Here is a 23268-nt window from a genome sequence, read left to right as displayed (position 1 = left end):
GGCCACAAATGTGCAGGGCGTGGACAAAAATGTGGAAACAGCAAAAATACAGCGCATTACCGCGATTAAAACAGCTCGCAGTCGTCTCGCGGAGATACCAGTAACATTCTTATGACTTGACATACTCTTCCCACTGCTATCACAGTACTCGACGTCAAATCCATACCTTCCTTCCGAATGGACACAGTCATTTCCTTTGCATATGTCGGAACACAAACACATACTTTATAAGGCTGATGCCCAAGGCGAACCTATTACGCACACACTACTACTAAGTACGATACTTGGTCAATAACTGATTACCTACTATACAAAATACTGAGAGAAAATCAGCGATTGGTGGACATGTCTCATACGCTTTTCTGGTGAATGATACCACTGTATCTTCGAAAGAGAGCCATAATCGTCTCTTATGTTAAAAAACTCGTCGCAACAACTACTGTATGTTACTGTCACAAGCGGTCTTGGTTCTACAGGTGCACACAAGTATCCATGTTAAAAGCTACGCTGACTTTATAAATACACATATGGCATTACCTACGAATGACGTGCTTTTTCCAGACAAATACCGTAACACTGAATATAGACGGTGAGCGCCGGAGCGTATATTATCACACCAGCGGTGTGGTTACACGTCGCTGACGGTGCATCTTCGTAACAAAATTATCCAATTTTGAATGTGATTCGTCTAAGGAGCGCGGTATGAAACAGATATGTGAAACCCCCTCACGTCGAAGCCACTAGATGTTTCTCCAGTATTTGTAACACATTCTGTCCCGATGCAATATCATATTTCTGGCACTCACATATCTCGAAACGAGCCACCTTTCTCCAGCCTATCTGCTACGTGGTTTTAGGTAGCCCCTATGTATCTCGCAGCTACCCCTCAGACCCTGCACTACCGGCCCTACAGCGTTGCGCATGTGATTGCTCCAATGTAAGTCGGAGAAAGCAACCCGTGTACAAACAGGCGAAGCTGAGTTACTGTTACTGAACGGTGTTTGGACCATTCGACAGAAACGAAGCCTGCTCTTGCAACACAAGGAGGTATAATAGACAGAACGGGAGCTGGGGGAAGGATGTGGATTTTGCTACTGAATTGTGGTGCCTCTCCAAACTACAAGCAGGTACTACAGATCCGCGTCCCCCTGGGTCCATTCACTGTAATGCACTTACCAATTCTGAGAAAAATAGGGGTAAGTTATAGGGAGAGACGGATAATATGTAATACATACAAGAACCGAGAGGGAAAAATAAGCGTGGATGACCAAGAACGAAGTAGTCGGATTAAAAAGGGTGTAAGACAGAGTTGTAGCCTTTAGCCCCTACTGTTCAATCTGTACAACGAAGAATCAATGATGGAAATAAAAGAAAGGTTCGGAGGAGGAATTAAAATTCAAGGTGAAAGAATATCAGTGATAGGATTTGCTGATGACATTGCTATCCTCAATGAAGGTGAAGAAGAATTACATGAATGGCTGAATGCAATGAACCGTCTAAAGAGTACTCAATATGGATTGAGACTAAATTGAAGAAATACGAACGTAATGAGAAGTAGCAGAAATGAGAATACCGAGAAACTTAACATCAGGATCGATGGTCACGAAGTATATGACGTTAAGGAATTATACTACATAGGCAGCAAAATAGCCAGTGGCAGACAGAGAAAGGACATAAGAAGCAGATCAGCACAGGCGAAAAGGGCATTCTTACTCAAGCAAAGTCTACTAGTACGAAACATAGACCTTAATATGAGGAAGAAATTTCTGCACAGCATTGTATGGTAGTGAAATTAGACTGTGGGATAACTTGAAAAGAAGAGAATCCAAGCATTTGAGACGTTGTGCTACAGGTGAATGTTGAAAATTAGGTGGACTGATAAGTAAGGTTCTGTGCAGAATCGGAGAGAAAAGGAATATATAGAAAACACTGACAATGAGAAGGGACAGGATGATAGGAGATCTTTTAAGACGTAAGTGAATTACCTCCATGGTATTAGAGGGAGGGATAGTGGGTGAAAACTTTAGAGGAAGACAGAGATTGGAACGCATGCAGCAAATAATTGAGAACTTAGTTTGCAAGTGCGGTGGGATGAAGAGGTCGCCACAGGAGAAGAATTCATGGCGCGCTGCATCAAATCTGTCAGTGTCGTAAGACTGACGACTCAAAAAAGAAAAAAAAAAAATTGCGCACACCAGCTAGGACATCTACCTTCATTTCCACTTCTTCCTCCGCCGCCTACTGTAGGAGCTCCCCTGCGGATAGCAACTAAAAAAAAAAGTTACACAAAATTATTTAAATACCTGTCTTGATGGCAGCTGACGTTAACCTCTGGCCTCTTTTAATTACTGTCAGTTGCAGTAACCCTACACAGCCACCCAGATGGTGCAAACTCTGATAATGGCCCGTTATTGAAAGGCCGAAGCCGGTCAGAAGTTAACATTAGCTGTGTTCAGGACTGTTTTTTAAATAATTTTATGACAATAAAGATTACACCATTGCACGTTATTTATTTGTAATTATATATCAGATGACTGAAGCTGCCGTAACTGGGTTATTTACCTTCACTGAATTCCACAGTATCTGTTGTGTGGATTGTATGCCCGTCCTCCTCCGCCTCCTCGTAGTCTACACACATCCACATAAACGTGTGGATGGCTCTCACATCTTTGGGGTGCAACAAGATGAAGGAATCACAGTCACAGTCTCTTGGAGGATCAATGGAAGCGTCCGATTCCTCCCGTCTACTTTGACCCATGACGGAAGGGTGTTGTATTGTGTGGCGTCTATACGGCGCGGCGTTTATGTGTTGCTTGTGTTTGTTGTGTTTGATGGTGCACTCTAGTGGTGTCTGTGTAATGTGTTGTATTGAGATCATTTGAGCCTTGGTGTTGGATGTGTGAAGTCGTTGGCAGTGTTTGTAGTTCAAAACGTGAAGTTTGGAAGTATTTTCAGTGAGTTATCAATTTTTTTGTTTGCGTGTTTGGCGTTTTCGTTAGATGTTGTTGGTTTGCTGTTTGTGGTGCGGTAAGACGTTTAATTCATTGTGCGGTCCCTGTTGTTGGGTGTAGATGTGACGATGAAATATAACAGTGCTATGTCGCGGTCGGCGGTGGAGGAGGACATGTCCGTTATTACATTCATCGAGCTATTTCGAATGATCACTGAGATTATGAAGTGTAGTATTTGTCGGGAGAACGTTAGGTTGACCAAAGTTCCGACGTCTCGGACCAGCGACGGGTGATGCGGTGGAGTCTGTGTGTGTATGTGGAGGGGAGGGGGGGGGGGCGGGGAGGGGGGAGTTGGGTCTATTCTTCTCTAGTTGTGATGTTTTGTGTTTTTATGGTGTTTTCAATGTGTTTTATTTTATGTGGGGATGTCTGGTTTTTCGAATTTTGAGGAGTTGAGGTTTTGCTTTTATTTTTCGTAGTTGTAAGTGTTGGTTTCTTGGTATCAATAGTTGTAGTTGATCTACATAGCTCAAGGGAAATGACCGATTCCAACTTTCGTAGTTTTAATTGTAGGTATTGATGGTTTGGTTTCGTCAGCTCTAGTTGACCTATCTAGGTCAAGGGGAGTGTCAGATTCCTGTTGGTGTAGCGGAATGTTATAATTTCTTTTTTGTTATTTTATGTGTTTTGGAATCATGGTGTGGTTTTTTTCTATTATATTTAGCTTGTTCACATCCTGAAACTCCCAGTTTCCAGCGGTAGTCCCGTTAGTTTGATTATATTTTTGGAGGGAGTTGCTATTGTCTTATTTATATTGGTGGTGGTGGTTAGTGTTTAACGTCCCGTCAATAACGAGGTCATTAGAGACGGAGCGCAAGCTCGGGTTAGGGAAGGATTGGGAAGGAAAGCGGCCGTGCCCTTTCAAAGGAACCATCCCGGCATTTGCCTGAAACGATTTAGGGAAATCACGGAAAACCTAAATCAGGATGGCCGGAGACGGGATTGAACCGTCGTCCTCCCGAATGCGAGTCCAGTGTGCTAACCACTGCGCCACCTCGCTCGGTATTTATATTGTTTGTTGCCGAGTGTATGTAGTGACATCATAGGCGCCATATTGGAGGAGCTTAGAATAGCCATTTCCTACATATTGATGACGTCATGGGTCAAAGAAGACGTGTGGAATCGGACACTTCTGTTATGAAGAAACACTGCAAGATATGGTCTTTCTAGTAAAGTATTTCTGAAACGCAAGAACTGTAAAGATCAGAATTAATTTTGTATCAATAGGAAGACTGACAGTGGGTACAAAACTAATATTCAGTTTGCGAGATGGTGACTTAGCTGGTACGACATCATGTGCAGTAATGAATCTTCCAAATGGCTCGACAGTATTCCAGAAGTATACAGATACATTATATGAAGCTGCTAAGCATTGTGCTATTTCCTCTATGAAAGCTGCTGTCAACGAGGGAATTGAAATTAAATGATAACTCTACAGATATTCCTGTGGCTATTGATGGGATAAGAAAGTGTAGAGGACAAAACGTCTGAATAGTCCACTAACTGCAGTAAACATTTTTTTCCAGGTCAGGTGATGTGTCTGAGATAAGGTATGTATAATAAAGGATGGAGACAGTAAGTGCTTCAAGAGCGTGGTAGAAGCAAAGCCACATGGAGATGCCAGAGTGGGAAAGCTGGAGTGTATTAGCCATGTCCAGAAAAGAATGGGAAATGGGCCTTCACAATTTGAGGAAAGAGACGAAAGGCATAAATTTGCAGAACAGTTACGGTATGGCAGTTAGTAGAAGATGAAAACTATCAGCTGACAAGGAGCCTTCTCGTACTTGGTGCGAAAAGTACCAACCGCATGGTGTAAATACAACTGTGCTCTAGCAGTTAGTGAACAGTATAATGAAAGGCATTCATTGTCTGTTGAAATGTGCAATATAATTACGCCAGTTTTTAGAAGTTTGGCTGATCACACCCTGTTCCATAAATGTCTGCGTGGAAAAAGAACGAAAATGAATTATTTTACAGTGTCATGTGGTCTAGAATTCCTAAAACAGTATTTGTATATAAGGATATATTGAATTTGGGTGTTTATGATGCAATTGTTTTATTTATTGATGACAGTGTAGAGAAGTTAAGCTGCTCCAGGAGTCGGCACACAACTAGGGGGAAATATGGTGAAGGCATGTTCCGAGTTGGATGCTACCCGTGTAAATAAAGCAGAATATGAAGTGACTATGATAGCTAGGAAGCCAAGAATGCACTCAAGCACTGCTAGGAGGGCCAGGAAAGGTGAAAGAAATGCAGATGACCCATGATATGGTGCAGGGATGTTCTAAGGTAACAAACTTTCTTCAACTTAAAAACCTGTTTTCTGAGGTTCTATTTTTTTTAATGTTTAGGTACACTTTTTCTCAGGAACTTACCGTCATAGAACAGTAAAACTTAAAAAAATCTTACAGAAACTGGGCTGATATTCGTTAATACGTTTTAAAAACATTCTGAGTTTTACATTTTAGAAATTATGAACTCACAAAACTGAAATATTTGGAAATCTTTTTATAACTTACAAAAAAAGAAGCTGCAAAAAATAAATTATACAAGCTACTTATCTACACCCTCCCCCCCCCCCCGCCCCCCACCATGAACCATGGACCTTGCGTTGGTGGGGAGGCTTGCGTGCCTCAGCGATACAGATAGCCGTACCGTAGGTGCAACCACAACGGAGGGGTATCTGTTGAGAGGCCAGACAAACGTGTGGTACCTGCAGAGGGGCAGCAGCCTTTTCAGTAGTTGCAGGGGCAACAGTCTGGATGATTGACTGATCTGGCCTCGTAACACTAACCAAAACTATCTTGCTGTTGTGGTACTGCGAACGGCTGAAAGCAAGGGGAAACTACAGCCGTAATTTTTCCCGAGGGCATGCAGCTTTACTGTATGATTAAATGATGATGGCGTCCTCTTGGGTAAAATATTCCGGAGGTAAAATAATCCCCCATTCGGATCTCCGGGCGGGGACTACTCAGGAGGACGTCGTTATCAGGAGAAAGAAAACTGGCATTCTACGGATCGGAGCGTGGAATGTCAAATCACTTAATCGGGCAGGTAGGTTAGAAAGTTTAAAAGGGAAATGGATAGGTTAAAGTTAGATATAGTGGAAATCGATGAAGTTCGGTGGCAGATAGATTATATAATGATAAGACAGAGATTTAGGAACCAGGTTTTAAATTGTAAGACATTTGCAGGGGCAGATGTGGACTGACCATAATATATTGGTTATGAACCGTAGATTAAAACTGAAGAAACTGCAAAAAGGTGGGAATTTAAGGAGATGGGACCTGGATAAACGGAAAGAACCAGAGGTTGTACAGAGTTTCAGGGAGAGCATAAGGGAACAATTGACAGGAATGGGGGAAAGAAATACAGTAGAAGAAGAATGGGTAGCTTTGAGGGATGAAATAGTGAAGGCAGCGGAGAATCAAGTAGGCAAAAAGACGAGGGCTAGTAGAAATCTTTGGGTAACAGAAGAGATACTAAATTTTACTGATGAAAGGAGAAAATACAAAAATGCCGTAAATGAAGCAGGCAAAAATGAATACAAACGTCTCAAAAATGAGATCGACAGGAAGTGCCAAATGGCTAAGCAGGGATGGCTAGAGGACAAATGTAAGGATGGTTGGTGGGTTGGTTGCTTTGGGGAAGGAGACCAGACAGCGTGGTCATCGGTCTTATCGGATTAGGGAAGGATTGGGAAGGAAGTCGGCCGTGCCCTTTCAGAGGAACCATCCCGGCATTGGCCTGGAGTGATTTAGGGAAATCACGGAAAACCTAAATCAGGATGGCCGGACGCGGGATTGAACCGTCGTCCTCCCGAATGCGAGTCCAGTGTCTAACCACTGCGCCACCCCGCTCGGTAAATGTAAGGATGTAGAGGGTTATCTCACTAGGGGTAAGATAGATACTGCCTACAGGAAAATTAAAGAGACCTTTGGAGAGAAGAGAACCACTTGAATGAATATCAAGAGCTCAGATGGAAACCCAGTTCCAAACAAAGAAGGGAAAGCAGAAAGGTGGAAGGAATATGTAGAGGGTCTATACAGGGGCGATGTTTTTGAGGACAATATTATGGAGCGGGAAGAGGATGTAGATGAAGATGAAATGGGAGACGCGATATTGCGTGAGGAGTTTGACAGAGCACTGATAGACATGAGTCGAAACAAGGCCCCGGGAGTAGACAACATCCCATTGGAACTACTGACGGCCTTGGGAGAGCCAGTCCTGACAAAACTCTACCATCTGGTGAGTAAGATGTATGAGGCAGGTGAAATTCCCTCAGACTTCAAGAATATAATAATTCCAATCCCAAAAAAAGCAGGTGTTAACAGATGTGAAAATTACCGAACTATCAGTTTAACAAGTCACGGCCGCAAAATACTAACGTGAATTCTTTACAGACGAATGGAAAAACTGGTAGAAGCTGACCTCGGGGAAGATCAGTTTAGATTCCGTAGAAATGTTGGAACACGTGAGGCAATACTGACCATATGACTTATCTTAGAAGCTAGATTAAGGAAAGGCAAACCTACGTTTCTAGCATTTGTAGACTTAGAGAAAGCTTTTGACAATGTTGACTGGAATACTCTCTTTCAAATTCTGAAGGTGGCAGGGCTAAAATACAGGAAGCGAAAGGCTATTTACAATTTATACAGAAACCAGATGGCAGTTATAAGAGTCGAGGGGCATGAAAGGGAAGCAGCCGTTGGGAAGGGAGTGAGACAGGGCTGTAGTCTCTCCCCGATGTTATTCAATCTGTATATTGTGCAAGCAGTGAAGGAAACAAAAGAAAAATTCTGAGTAGGTATTAAAATCCATGGAGAAGAAATAAAAACTTTGAGGTTCGCCGATGACATTGTAATTCTGTCAGAGACAGCAAAGGACTTGGAAGAGCAGTTCAGCGGAATAGACTGTGTCATGAAAGGAGGGTATAAGATGAACATCAACAAAAGCAAAACGAGGATAATGGAATGTAGTCGAATTAAGTCGGGTGATGCTGAGGGAATTAGATTAGGAAATGAGACACTTAAAGTAGTAAAGGAGTTTTGCTATTTGGGGAGCAAAATAACTGATGATGGTCGAAGTAGAGAGGATATAAAATGTAGACTGGCAATGGCAAGGAAAGCGTTTCTGAAGAAGAGAAATTTGTTGACATCGAGTATTGATTTAAGTGTCAGGAAGCCGTTTCTGAAAGTATGGAAGTGAAACATGGACGATAAATAGCTTAGACAAGAAGAGAATAGAAGCTTTCGAAATGTGGTGCTACAGAAGAATGCTGAAGATTAGATGGATAGATCACATAACTAATGAGGAGGTATTGAATATAATTGGGGAGAAGAGGAGTTTGTGGCACAACTTGACTAGAAGAAGGGATCTGTTGGTAGGACTTGTTCTGAGCCATCAACGGATCATCAATTTAGTAATAGAGGGCAGCGTGGAAGGTAAAAATCGCAGAGGGAGACCAAGAAATGAATACACTAAGCAGATTCAGAAGGATGTAGTAGGTACCGGAAGTTGAAGAAGCTTGCACAGGATAGAGTAGCATGGAGAGCTGCTTCTAACCTGTCTCAGGACTGAAGGCCACAACAACAACAACTTATCTGCAAAAATAGGGCAAGGAAGAGAAACCCTACGTCTGCCAGCCATTACAATTTTATAACATTATAATGAACAGTTCACGAGAAAAATTTACGTAAAATTAGCCCGCATCTCGTGGTCGTGCGGTAGCGTTCTCGCTCCCCACGCCCGGGTTCCCGGGTTCGATTCCCGGCGGGGTCAGGGATTTTCTCTGCCTCGTGATGGCTGGGTGTTGTGTGCTGTCCTTAGGCTAGTTAGGTTTAAGTAGTTCTAAGTTCTAGGGGACTGATGACCATAGATGTTAAGTCCCATAGTGCTCAGAGCCATTTGAACCATTTTTACGTAAAATTGGCAAATTCAACATTGTGGATATACAAGATAGAATCTGCCCTTAACTTATCCAGAGGGTTTCCGAAACAAAGTAAACCTTTTCTAATATAAAATACCTGTTTTTTTTTGTAATGAAAGAAAAAGAAAGGAAATAAGAGGCAATAATATTTATCAGTTAGTTAATTTTTGTCAGATCACTTTAACGAGTCTTTTCACCGAAACGGTGTGGGCCCAGTGAGTTTTTGGGGTACGTATACGTGCTGAATGTTAATGTTAGTGAACACAATATTTCTTAGTCCTATTCGTGCCATTAAACTTAAAGTGCTTTGATTCAGAACATTTTATGCTATTTTAACATAGTAATAACTTGTAGATTGCACTAAAATAACTGCTATAATTTGATGCAGCTAATAACAATTGTTTTCTCTGAAGAACTACTTACGAGGACGCAGTACTATTCGTTTCTTCAAAACAAATTGCAGTCAGAAAGTGGTCGAAAAATTGGCGCAATTAATTTTTTCAACTACGATCTCGCAGCCTCGATGTTTCAGCAAAGTGATGAGCTCAATAAGTTGTGCAACTGATTTTAAAACCTCCTCGAATGTGCTGCTAGTTTGAGTTTTAAGCTATTACAAATTTGCCCTAAACTGTCGTACAGTTGGCACAGTTTGCAGTCGTGCACCAAAAGTCCCATCGATCGAGGTGGTGCAGCGTTTAGCACAGTGGACTCGTATTCGGGAGGACGGCGGATCAAACCTGCGTCTGGCAGTCCAGGTTTAGGTTTTCTATGGTTTACCTAAATTGCTTCAGGCAAATCCCGGGACGGTTCCTTTGAAAGGATGCAGCCAGTTGCGTTCCACATTCTTGGCACCATCTGAGCTTGTGCCCCGTCTCTAATGACGTCAGTTCAACGCGCCATTAAACCCAGTTTCCCTTCTACCAAAAGTCCCTTAAACCCTGATTTTTTTTATTATAGTTTTTTCAGCTCAAGAGAATAGAAATCTCTGAAATATAGTAACACAGAAACATGCTGAAGATTATGTGGGTAGATCGTGTAACTAATAAAGAGGTACCGACTGAGGAAAATGCGTCGATAGGTCGCATCCCGAGGCATCGTGTGAACGTTAGTTTGGTAATGGAGTGAAGTGTGGAGCTACAGTAATTGTAGAGGCAGACCTAGGCCCATGTGCAGCGAGCAGGTCGAAACGGATGTAGGCTCTGATAATTATTCCAAGATGAAGATACGTACGACACAGAGCATATTTTGAGAGAGGGTGTGCGTGTGTGCAGGTGGATCCACGACTACCAGGACGCGTGCGTGGACAAGCTGGAGCGCTTCCTGCGCGGCGAGATGAGCGTGCGCGCCGAGGGCCCGGGCTCGGCGTCTCGCATCGGGCTGGCCGGCAAGGGCGACGCGACGCCGGGCGGCAGCAGCGGCGCCGCGACGCCGCTGCCCCTGGGCGCCGGCCGCCAGCCGCCCTACCAGCGCATGCACTCCAACGACAGCGGCAAGGGCAGCACCAGCGACAAGGACAACGGCGCCCCGCGCGACTGACTAGATGGTCCCCGCGCCTCGGCCAACTTACAAAGGTACTGTTCCTCTCTCTGACCACCCGCCACTGCTCCTTCGAACGTACCTCGATGCCGTAGCAGATGTCTTACTGACCGGCCCCTTCCTCCCATAATGCTCTTTCCTCAGAACCTCTCCATTTATTGCTTTACCTATGTGCTCGTGTTTCTTTTTCTCTCGATTTCACTTCGTTACAAATTACACTGTCCTGGACATATTCCTCAGTTTCGTAGCGCTAATGCCGATGGAGCTCTACTGTCGAGAAGGCTTTCTCTACCTGTGACAATTTTTTATTTATTTATTTATTTTTTCTTGAGTCTTCCCCACTTCTGCTACACTGTTTAATTTTGTTTCCTAGACAGAAGAATCTTCCAACACTAAGTAGTACCACGTTTTACAGTAAACGAATCGTTACTCCCTTTTCTACCACTCTCACCACTTTTTATCTGTGCTAAGTACGCTGTCTACTCTTCTCAGTATACGTCTGCTGAGAACCCTGCAGTGTGTCCGTTTCGCACCTTTATTCGTGTATCCTTTATTGTCTCCGTGGCTCCTTTTGCGTACGAGTCGGACGCCGGTGGTGAAAGCTGGAATCCTACGGTGCACCCTTGTTAACGAGAACGTGCCTTTCCAATATCGTTTTTCTTTCTTTTACTCTCACTATTGCTTTTTTCACATACAACTTGAGCACTGGTGGTTAGTTTGTCAGTCAGTTAGTTAGTTTCACATTCCGTGGATCTTTCGCGCAATAAATTTTAATCGTGTCGGACATGTCATTTTACATCCACATCGTAAATAAATGATGAACATTTATAACTTTTTTCTTGCTGTAATATACAGGTGTGAGTTAGTAATTCCTACCCACCATCTTTTACCCATTACGATAATAGCAATTCTTCTACAGAATACGACGAGTTGTCGAGGAGAATATCAGTTTGTTGCTAAAAAATGGTACTTTTCTGTATGTCAGACATTTCATGACAAAGTAATCAAAAATTTTAGTTGCACCCTTTTTGTGCTAACAACCTTATTGTGGAGTAACGAATGTCATCTTTCCTATCCTTTTTCTTCTTCCTGCGAGTTTTGTGCACCGCGCGGCGTGTTACCGCATCCGAGTTTCCGTGCGCTTCTATCCTGCCAGTCCTTTTCTTTCACGGTCCTGTCTTGCATCGCACGCCTCACTCCATCGTTCCAATGTTGCCGGGGTCTTGCTCTTATTCCGTGTCGTGGAGTTCTCCAGCGCCATGTTTTGGATGGAAGATGTCCGTCACATGTTAGCTGTTTATTTTCGCTATTTTCAGTTGTATCTACAATACCTCCTACTTGTTCTCGCTGTATTTCATTTCTCACTTTGTCTCTTCCTGTTACTTCGTAACTTCATTTCCCTTGCGTTTAATTTCTTCTCACTGACTTTGGAGATTCCCACAGTTCGGCATCATACAGAGCCATGCTCTCAACTACAGCTTCGTATATCCTCCTTTTCAAACTTTTCACCTCGTTTTAACCAAGCAATTTCTTCATTCCCACCTTTCCCTTTCCTATTCTGTGCTTGATTTCCTCATTGCTTCCACCATTATCCACAACTGTGTCCCTAAATATGTATACGAACGGCTAGATTTTACTATTGACCCACAATCCATAACAAGATCCATTCGTGTACCTTTGACAACCAAGTACCCAGTCTTTCAAAACTTAATTTTCATGCCCCTCTGCTCACATTCTTTTTGAAGGTTTCTTAACATATAAGACACGTCCCCTTCTTTCTTGGTGAAGATGAACTGATCGTCGGTGAAGTTTAGGGCGAACAGAATGTCAACACCTAATCTAATTACGAAGTTTTCACTTCCGTTTCCAATTTCTCTGTGCTTCTTTCGAAAATATTTTAAATAGGTTATGCACTAAACAGCATCCTTGCCTCAGTCCTTTATTAACCTTAACTTTCTCTGACAGTAACTTCTCAACTTCAACATAGCAAGTATTATCTGAATACAGATTTGTAGATTTATAGCTTGTACATGACATTTATGCAAGTTCTGGTTTTTCATTGCTTCCCACATCCTAGAAAGTGCTTCACTGTCATATTCCTTCTGAAAATCTATAAAAACCATGTGTGTCCCAAAGTTATGTGCCAGTCTCTTGTCAATCACTTGCAGATATTATCGATAAAAGGCCTGCTGGAAGTTTAGTAATGTACAGCACTATTCCTTTTGAACTGTATTGGATTATTGAGGGAATAAATATGCTGTGAAGCAGTAGTCGGAATGCTCAACTCCTTAAACAAATGTCTACACGATAATCATGGATGAGCTCCACATATTTTTACAACATGCTTTTGAGCATAAAGATTTTATTTCTTTAAGATGAGCTACCCCAAAACATTATTTCACATGACGTTATCGAATAAAAATATGTCAGCTTACGTATTTGTCTCTCCCCAAGGTTTGCCGATGTAGGTGAACTAAGTTGTTCCAGAAGTTCCAAAATGTACTTTATCCAGTTCAAAATCTCATCGCTACAGACACCTAAGAATTTTAAAGTTCCACCCTATTTATTGTTTCCCCACCAGGTGTTACACTTGTCATTGGTGTAGTATCCCTTGATGTGCAGAACTGAATATGTTGTGCCTTTTTAAAATTGAGGGCGAGAACCAGTCAGTGACACTTTTAAGAATTTCTCCTGTGTCTGTATGTAATGTCATCTGGAAAACGAACTAATTCTGCTTGTTGTATGTAAGACGCAAAATCATTTACATACATAGGGCGTTTCCGTAAGAGAGTGCAAAAATGTAACAGGACGTAGGTAATGCGCCACAATTTGAGGTAGGGAACGTAGGGTCGTAGAAGGTAGCTTAAGGAGGTATGGAAGTAAACTTGTCAACCGCTTTGTCTAGTATGACTGTTTTCCAGCTTATTTGCTACTAACATGCACACAAATTTACATGTACTGTACTGTTTATTTACATGTACATTTTTTCCCTGCTAGGAAACAAGGAGGACGAGCGTGACTATTAGGTCGCCATGATGCAGGTTTTGTATACTTTACTTGTCCATAATGTGGTTCTTTTGTATACCATTTGCATTGTCTCATGACAGAACGTGCTACGAATCAATGACAGACCGATTCATTACTGACTGCTACTCAGAGAGATACAGTACAATGCGATGGAACAGTACTAGTACAGTTTCGCAGAATTCACTGACACGCACCTTGTGTATGGGGAAGTATGCTGAACAGCTCTCGCTGCTGAAAGGAGGTCCAGGGATGGAAGGGGAGGTCCAGGGATGGAAGGGGAGGTCCTAATCCGTGGTCTGTGTTGTGCCGGGCTAACAGTACACACGCCCGGGATCACGTCGAACGCGAAAGTAGCCATGTCTAATGTATCTTGTCTACCAAGTCCACTACTTCCGGCAATGACGGGGTTTTAAACCTGAGGATTTGCTCGCGGATGCGGTGATCCGCCACATTCTGCGCAATAGCGTCTCTAATCACTATATCCGCATATGAGCGGCCACACGAGCAACTAAAGTCACAATCACAAGTCAGTCCCTGAAGGTCCGCTAACAAAGATTTATTCGACTGAGTAGGGCCACGCCGGAGGCGAAAGAATTTGTAGCGTACAGCTACCACATTTACACTGTCGCGGAAGTGGCAGTTCAAAGCATCAATCACTTCATCGTACGTTTTAGTTTCTGGGCGGGTGGTGGGAAACAAGTTTACGAGCACACGGTATAACAACACCCGCGTTGGCAATGAAAAAGGCAAGCCGCTCTGTACCTGGTATGTTGTAAGCTGCGAAGTGTGCCTCGAGCTGGGCGATGTATTCTGGCCAGCGTTCAACGTCAGAACTGAAGGCACGAAATTGTGGCGCAGTCGGCGACTGCGTCGGTACAGGCGGTGGCGTGGGAGGCGCCAAAGTAGCTGCAGTTTGTAGCGTGACCAGTCCATTTATGGCAGCAAGCAGCTGTGTCATTTGCTGAGCCTGAAAACGTACAAGATCAGACAGCGAAGCCTGTTCCTGTGGCGAAGCCACGGTTTGCCCAAAGGAAAGTCTTATAGCGAAAGGTGGGAGCACTTAGATACAGTCACTAAAGCACACGGGGTATAAAAAGAAAGCTAAAGCAGTAGCGAGCAAAAAAGGAAATGGTAGGAGGGGAAAAAAGGAGCCTCGTCGCCAACTTTTGTATCCCGCCTGGAAGGTGGGGCGAGGGTAGGAGCAGGAGCAGGAAAAACACGTCGGTGCTGCACGTAAGTAAAAGTGGTTTACTGGTGCAAAAAACAAGTTAATACATGGTGCGATGCAGACACCCGTCGTATGTAGAGCAAAGCTGAAGTGTCCCAGCCGTCTGCTGTTGATCAAATGGGTGTTGTCTGGAGTGAGGCTCGTAGAGCTGAGCAGCTCCGGATAGAGGGCGCTGTCGTCGGTGTGTCGTGGTAGTGCCAACCTAAGAACTTTTATACGCCGTGGCATCGTTGCTATCGATACCACAGACGTGGTAGTGCCAACCTAAGAACTTTTATACGCCGTGGCATCGTTGCTATCGATACCACAGACGTGGTAGTGCCAACCTAAGAACTTTTATACGCCGTGGCATCGTTGCTATCGATACCACAGACGTGGTAGTGCCAACCTAAGAACTTTTATACGCCGTGGCATCGTTGCTATCGATACCACAGACGTGGTAGTGCCAACCTAAGAACTTTTATAAGCCGTGGCTTCGTTGCTATCGATACCACAGAGTCGTGCTTGGGTAGCTCGGGCACTTGACCGCGAAAGGCAAAGGTCCCGACTTTTAGTCTCGGTCCGACACACAGTTTTAATTTGCCAGTAAGTTTCATATCAGTGCACACTCCGTTGCAGAATGAAAATTGCATTCTCGATACTACTAAACTATCACTTGTGCCAAAGGTGTGAGAAGCCACAGGATAGAGTCTCATTCCTGAAATGGCATATTTTTTATTTCTAATTCAAATATATGTTGAGTGAAATACTTATGTTTTTGTTATCTTGTATCATTGTTTTGGTTGATTTACTTCTGATTTTCTGTTGTTGTGTAATTGCGAATAATTTGTGAATTTAGTTTTGGCACCTTACATTATGTACAGGTCTGAATCTGAGGTGATTGCTAAGTCTGGGTCATTTTGTGTGTTAACTTCTACGTGCGCATATGTCAGTTCCTTAACTCAAAGTCTTCCCATGGGTGGTTCAAATGGCCCTGAGCACTATGGGACTTAACATCTATGGTCATCAGTCGCCTAGAACTTAGACCTACTTAAACCTAGCTAACCTAAGGACATCACACAACACCCAGTCATCACGAGGCAGAGAAAATACCTGACCCCCGCCGGTAATCGAACCCGGGAGTCTTCCCATGTATTGTGCTGTTGTTCTGTCCATAAGTTCATACATATGGATTTTGTTGTTTGCACGTCCCATGCAATGTTCTAAAAAAATGGTTCAAATGGCTCGGAGCACTATGGGACTCAACTGCTGAGGTCATTAGTCCCCTAGAACTTAGAACTAGTTAAACCTAACTAACCTAAGGACATCACAAACATCCATGCCCGAGGCAGGATTCGAACCTGCGACCGTAGCGGTCTTGCGGTTCCAGACTGCAGCGCCTTTAACCGCACGGCCACTTCGGCCGGCATGCAATGTTCTTGCACTTTGTCAACAATAATATTAAGAGTACATCATCGTCTGGATCGTGTACCTTTCTCTGACATCATGGCCTTCATTTATGCGTTGTACATGTGTAGGTATGTTGTATCGTTATGATACATCTTCAGGAAACCCGTACGACCCACATATTCGTGCTCTGACTGAGGTACATACAGTTTAAATCTGCTGGATGCAGGCTGTGACTGGTCAAGAAATGAACTGTGCCCTGGCTTGGGTCTGCATTCTTTCCTGCAGTCATTCCATCATATCAGAAAATAAGGAGAAAACATGATGGCCTTTCTTGGATGCCTCCCACTCTCTTTACCTTATATTTATCCACCAAGGGTTTAATACTCATATTGTTAATATTTGCTGCCATTTTCCGTAGTTGCTGATTTCAGCTATGTTTTATTAAAGAGACACGAAAAATTCCATCATTTTCAACTGAATTTATTGTGTGTACCATACATGTTTCACCTATTCATGCTAGACAGTGGTCGATAATATAAAAATGTTTAATAATAAATATTTTGACGTGAGATTTACAGCTATATGGAATTTTTTATTTATGTTCATACCATGTCCTATTATGCATCCATTTGTTTTTGTATATGTGGTAAATACATATAGTACAGATTTCTTCCAATAAACATTTCATTGTACATGACATACTGTAGCATACTGCAAAATGATTACATGCTTTAGAACTGAATGAAGGACTGTGGGAGCGGTAGATGGGAAGAGTGGAGTGGGTGTTGGGGTGGGGGAAGAGAAGCTTGTTGGACGCTGTGTGTGTGTGTGTGTGTGTGTGTGTGTGTGTGTGTGTGTGTGTGTAATTTGTTTATGTGTTACTGTTATGATAAAATGTGTATTAGTTTAAATACTGGTCTTCTTCTGTTGGTCTTTTGGTCATTTAGATTATTTTCATTGCTGTTATGGCGTTCTGTATGATTATTATGCAGTATGAGTGTTATGCAGCTCTGTGATGCATTGTTGTATCAGTGGGAATATAAATTTTCCACCAATGTGGTGTTGAAGGTACCAGACATCCTTAGTAACATACTCATGTCTCCTCATCATGTAATTGTTTTGTTGGTCACCAAACATAGGCGATGTGCCCATGCACTATCTGCAAAGCATGTAGTAGATTTGAAGATGATAGTGTGAGCAGTTCATAATGTTCTTAATGGCAGTCTGCGCTGTGTCTTGTTTAGTCTTGTTAATTTATCCATTATTTTAGTCATTTTTTATGTTGTTATTATAGTGTGTTCATCAGTGTGACGTGTTCTCTATATGTTAATAGTGTCCAGTTTTTATGACTGGATTCCTTGTTTCTACTTGATTTGCTTTTCTATACTGTGATTTTAAGTTTATCTTTGTTGCACCAGCTATGAAGTGTTCGTTTTCCAGGTGTCCTTGTGAGTTAGCTGGCACAATGATTAATTAGTCATCTGCATATACAACTACCCTATTCACCCTTTCATCCTCATGCAGCATCCAGGGCTGTTCAGCAAACACTCAGTTATCATGTCCCAGAAAATAAGTCCATACATTGAGCCATGTGGACATACTTTTGTTATTCTTTGAGCTACTTTCAAACAGTGAGAACTCCAGGTATTAGGAAGGAAAAAGATAGATTGCCATTGACCATAAAGATCCCCATTGAGCTGCAGGCAGGCAGAGCAGACAGACTTACACATCTATCATACAGGAGCCTCACCTGCACTGCAGGAAATATGTTGCGGACACAAAATATGTCTACAAGTTTTGGGTCAGCTGGGTTGCTATCTTCTAATGTTTTAGTAATTACTATGTTAATTGTTTTCCAGAGTGTAGTAATTCTCCCTTATAGGTTTCATTTAACATGTCAGTGAGATATGTGTGATGACGTTTTCTAACATTTCTGATTGACTTATTATTGTTTTGTCTACAGATCATTAAAGTCGCCTATTCTTGAGGAAAAGAGACAGTAAACCAACCATTTGCGTCAGTATCATTCATTTGGCCTCATAAGACTGTGTGATGCCGTCAGTCATGCGTTAGCTCGTCATTGGAGAGGATTTCGTTCAAAAGATATTCTGACAAGTATCTCCAGTCATCTGTTATAGAATCATCTAGCCATTTTAAGATCGACTGAACCACTGGAGGGTCTCGATTCACTACATCTGTAATTTTATTTTGACACAGTCAATCCAGTGGCCCTGTGTTGTTCTTTACAGTTCATTCTTATGTTTTTGTTTTGGGTATCAATATACTTCAAATCTGAGAGTTGTAGTTAGGTGTAGTTTGATAGGATTGTCATTTGCCATTTTCCATAATGTCGTGTGTTCTGTCGACCGTGGTAGTTTTTGTCCTTGCCCAGAGTTATCTCGATGAGTGGCATCTGTTTCTGCTTTTTGTAAGCTATGTGGTCGGACATTTGTTTCATAATGTATATTGCGCGATTTGGTGTGTAGTGAAGATGCTTCAATCTTCTTGCCAATTTAGTGCCAGGTACCCTGTCAAGAAGCAGACATACTGTTGTAGCACACGTATCTGTGTGAAACTGTCTGTGAATGACAGTGACATTGTGGTCATAATGACACACGGACAGTATGAAAATGTCTGTAAGCACCAGAGACTGTCAACACAGCTACCACTGCCACGAGTTGCATCGACGTGGCGAAAGATGGCGGGACACCGTCGGAGATGCGCCCAATAACGATGCTCGACACCTCAAGCGACACAGTGTCGTCTTCCTAGATGCCACTCGGTTCTATTTGCAGCATCACGATGTATGTATTCTGGTGTGGAAGTTTTCAAATTGGATACATCATCGTCGTACTGGCACAGCACCTCGTACGATAGTATAGTGTGTAAGAGAATAGCATGTTGTGCACGTAGCCGATAATGTGGGCAATAGACATCGCAATTTTGCCACGTTTAAGCCAGTGGCTACGCCTTATATTGCCGGTCTCCGTGATGATTTCTTCCGAGAATAGCAGATCTCTCCTGTACAGTCGCAGAGAGAGTGGCACACTTCCACTCACCGGCACAGAGTCAAAGCAGCGCGGGTTGACGTAGCCGTATCTGTCGTATATGCTCGGTTCGACTCGATGCCCAGCTGGGTGAGAGACGTTGTCGCTGCCAGAGGTGGACACTCCTCGTATATTTCCGAGTCACTTACATATTTAGTCGTGTATTGTTCATTATGCAGCTCGTTACTCTTCAGGCCACGGGCTGCGGCACTCAGCTCTTCACTTTTCCCGCTCTTCTCTTCCCCTGCAGACTGCAGCAGCCGCAGCCGCAGCCGCAGCCGGGCAGCCCGCCGCGGCGGCCCGCCCACCGCCCCCGCCCCCGCCAGCGGCCGCCCGCCAGCCCGGCGCGCCGCGGCTCGGCCACGCCTTCGCCTTCGCCGCCGCAGACGCTGTCGCCGCCGCTGTCGCCGCAGCACCGCCGGCCCAGGCCGGGGGCGGCGCCCGGCTGCCGCGGCACGGCGCCGCTCACCCCGGCCGCCCCCGAGCCCGCCGCGGCTGCAGAGCCGCCGCCGCCGCCGCCGCCGCCGCCCCCGCAGCCGCGCAGCCCGGACGCGCTGGCGGACGGCGGCAGCGGCGACGACGGGGAGCGGCTGGTGCGCGAGTGCGAGCAGTACCTGAGCAGCCACGAGCTGCGCGCGCGGGGCCCGGCCGCGGACGCAGCCGCGCCGGACTGCAGCCGCTCCGGGTCGGCGTCGTCCCTGTCGGAGAGCAGCGGCGCGGCAGGCAGGCGCGCGTCCACCTCGTCGCTGCCACCGGACGACGCGGCCGGCCTCAAGCGCAGGCGCAACCTGGTGGGCCGCTGTGTCAACAAGGTGCGGTCGCTGATCCGCAAGTAGCCGGGCCCGGCCCACCCCCACCCTGTACATACCGCGCCACGGACTCACTGTACATATGGACACTGTTTGTCACGGAGCGACACTCAAACGTCAGTGTAACCAAATGAGCTATTTTTATTTCTATTGCTGTTAATTGTATTTTACCAAAGGTAATTTAAAGTAATCGCTGCGAGGGCAGCTTCAATAAAATATTTCGAGTCGTTTCTGTGTGTTCCTTCATTTACTACCGTATTCAGTCATTTTCCAAACCGCGCACTGCTTGCGCTCGATTCGGAGTGACGTACGGTCTGCAAATGTGGACATTGCTTCCATTGTGTGTGGTTGACCTGTTTACTGGTGTACTGTTCACCACAGCTGTGCAGGAGTGCTGTGCACATCGCAGCTTGTTTTCTCTTTCAGTTCTACTGACCCGTGCAACCGAGTCTACTCACAGTGGGTCGACATCCTGACAAAATACCTCTACATCTGCGTCTGTGATCCGCATACGATTACACAGTGCGAGAGTAGGAAAGGAATGGTTGTTTTTGTGTGTCTCCGCGAACAGTAATCTGCCTTGTTTTGTCCTTACCGTTTCTTAAATGAGATGAAAGTAGAGTGCAACAGAATAGTTCCGCAAATACTCAATCTCATAAAGTTCGTCGAGAGTGTTTCGTGAAAACATCACCTTTATTTCCGTCAATATTTCCAATGTAAGTTCACGGAGCATTTTCGTTACAGTCTCAGACTGTTTTAAAAGTGGCTCTTAATTTCTTCACCAGTCATTTAGTGTGACCTGATAGGGATCCCGAACACTGTAGCAGCACTGAGGAATGGAACTTTTCGTGCAGTTCCCTGCCTGTGTTTAAAACAAATTCCGTATACTCATCCTCAGTTGAATAGGCGATTGCAGACTAATGCCTCACTTCTGACTGTTTTATGTCCTCATTCCACGTATAGTTGACATATAGAATACTTGTGCCACTTGTACACAGCTGTCACAAAACACTCAAGAAAATTAATTTTATCCGTAATGGGATCGAGAGGAAACTGCTGTCTAGACACATGGGACGACATTCGGGCCACCAAAATCAAGACTGAGGCCGACTTACAGGGGAAACCTTAGTCCGCACAAGAAGGATAAAACACCACAAAGTCAGGGAATCGTGAAATCAATTAAGAAAAATAGATGACTGGTTCAGGAAATGCAAAAAAATTTGAAAACAAAATGTATGACATTTCATCCCTCTAAGAAGAGCTTCAGAAACGTGTAAAATGTAATACAGAGATGCTAAAGAGCAACTAGGTAAACTGTTATATAGGTTGAATTTCTTCATAACATTGGTCCTTTCGGTCGTGCCAAGCTGATAACTGGGATGATGTGGTGTCTGCCTCATGCAAGGTAGACATTTGATGCTTGTTGAGACTACGTACGACGTATCAGTGTGGTAGGTCTTGTGTTACGAAAGGTACCAATAAGTAGGAAACGTATTCTTGCGCGTAATTTTGAGCGCATTCATAACTCGGAGGGTTTTCGCACGTGATGTTGGAGTTAATTTTTATAGATTCTACTTCAAATTTAAGTGTTTCTGCAACGGTAGTAGAAAACGAAACGAAAAAAATACTACACCTGCGTTCTTTCTGTGAAAAGAAAATACTACACCTGCGTCATATCAATGAAACCAAGTTACTTTCTTTCTGTGTTCCCGCTGGGAGTCCGAGACACTGACTTCACAACGAAAGCGAGCGGTCCGGTGGTCGTGGAGGCGGCGCCTGCAGCGCGGCTTCACCAGTATCCAGAACCGGCGTTGACTGCGCGGACACGAGCAGCACAAGCCGCGCTGTGCTGCACACGCAGTGGCCTGCGCAGTCCGCAGTCGCCTTCAGTTTCATGAAATTTATCAGCAATGGCCTTCAATTTAATGAAATTTACACTGCAATCCTATACTTCCTTTCACGAATTATTCAGACTCGGTGTAGTAGGTAATGATGAATCGAAATCAGCGAAAACCGATCAGAAAATGACTGTCTGTGATTTCCCACTCTTCGAAAGGATTCGTCTTACCCATTAGCCTATCTCACTCAATCTTTCATTGTGACCTATGTTTCCTGTCACCAGCTGTCTCCCTCGAGTAATATGGAGGGTGTACCATAGTTTACAGCAAAACCTGGTAAAGGGGAAACACAGATGGTTCGCAAGCGAAACACCTACGAACGTGTGTTTTCGAGACGCCACGGACTTCAGCATCAAATGTTGTCTACATCCACATCCACACAACTACTATGCAAGTCACACTTAAGTGCCTGGCAGAGGGTTCATCGAACCACCTTCATGCTGTTTGTCTACCATTCCACTCGCGAAAATCGCCTGAGAAAAACGAACGTGCGGGCTGTGATTTTCTTTATTTTATTATAATGATCATTTCTCCTTATGTAGGTGGATGCCTACAAATAGTTTCAAACTCTGAGGAGACAGTTGGTGATTGAAATTTCATGAGAAAAGTCTACGACATCGAGAAACACCTTCGTTTTAATGATTTCCACCCCAGTTCGCGTGTTGCTCTCTCCCATATTTTGCGATAATACAAAACGAACTGCCCTTTTTTGAAATCTTTTGATATCCTCCGTTAGTCCTACGTAATGCAAATCTCACATCACACGGCAATACTCCTGAAGATTGCAGACAAGCCTACTGTAAGTAGTCTCTTCAGTATACCTGTTGCACTTGCTAGCTGTTCTGCCAATGAATCGCAGCCTTTGATTTTCTTTCCCGACATCATTAGGTATGTGATCATTCTAATTTAAGTTATTCGTAATTGCATCCCCTAAGCATTTAGCTCAATTTATAGGCTTCAATTTTTGTGTGATTTATTGTGTAACCGAAATTTAGTGGATTCCTTTCACTATTCCTTTTCATTACTTAGAGTCAATTGCCACATTTCGCACCATACAGATATTTTGTCTAAATCGTTATGCAATTGCGTTTAATCATCTAGTGACCGCATCATCTGCAAATAATATAAGAGGGCTGCTCAGATTATCTCTTAACTCGTTTATGTGGATTTGGAACAGCAGAGGCGCTACCTATAACACTTGGTTAGGGAACGTCAGATATTGTTTCTGTTTTACTCGATGACTTTCCGTCATTTACTACGAACTGTGACCTTTCTGATCGGAAACCACGAATCTAGTCGCACAAATGTGACGATTATCGAAACGCATGCAGTTTCATTAGAAGTTGCTTACAAGGAACGAAGTCACCCCGAAATTTGGAATCACTTTCAGATCC

General features: G+C 43.8%; 2 protein-coding genes across 7 annotated transcripts in view; both read left to right on the top strand.

Annotated features, from left to right (window-relative positions):
* Nucleotides 1-19483, top strand: part of LOC124545731 (NAD(+) hydrolase sarm1) — an 875530-nt gene extending 856047 nt beyond the window's left edge. For all 6 annotated transcript variants that reach the window (XM_047124683.1, XM_047124676.1, XM_047124697.1 and 3 more), the window contains 2 exons: nt 10212-10511; nt 19418-19483. In XM_047124683.1, the coding sequence (XP_046980639.1) occupies nt 10212-10476 (265 nt within the window). In that variant the 3' untranslated portion in view covers nt 10477-10511; nt 19418-19483. The remainder of the gene's footprint in view (nt 1-10211; nt 10512-19417) is intronic.
* On the top strand, nt 16251-20206 carry LOC124622427. Its single transcript, XM_047148123.1, has 3 exons — nt 16251-16316; nt 19347-19469; nt 19704-20206. The coding sequence occupies exons 1-3, from the start codon at nt 16251-16253 to the stop codon at nt 20001-20003; spliced, it is 489 nt and encodes a 162-aa protein (XP_047004079.1). The 3' UTR covers nt 20004-20206.
* Nucleotides 20207-23268: the final 3062 nt, after the last annotated feature.

This window comes from Schistocerca americana, chromosome 1 (assembly GCF_021461395.2).
Source record: "Schistocerca americana isolate TAMUIC-IGC-003095 chromosome 1, iqSchAmer2.1, whole genome shotgun sequence".
NCBI lineage: Eukaryota > Metazoa > Arthropoda > Insecta > Orthoptera > Acrididae > Schistocerca > Schistocerca americana.
Note: the sequence above shows the minus strand (reverse complement) of the source record. Positions and strands in the feature narration are given on the sequence as shown.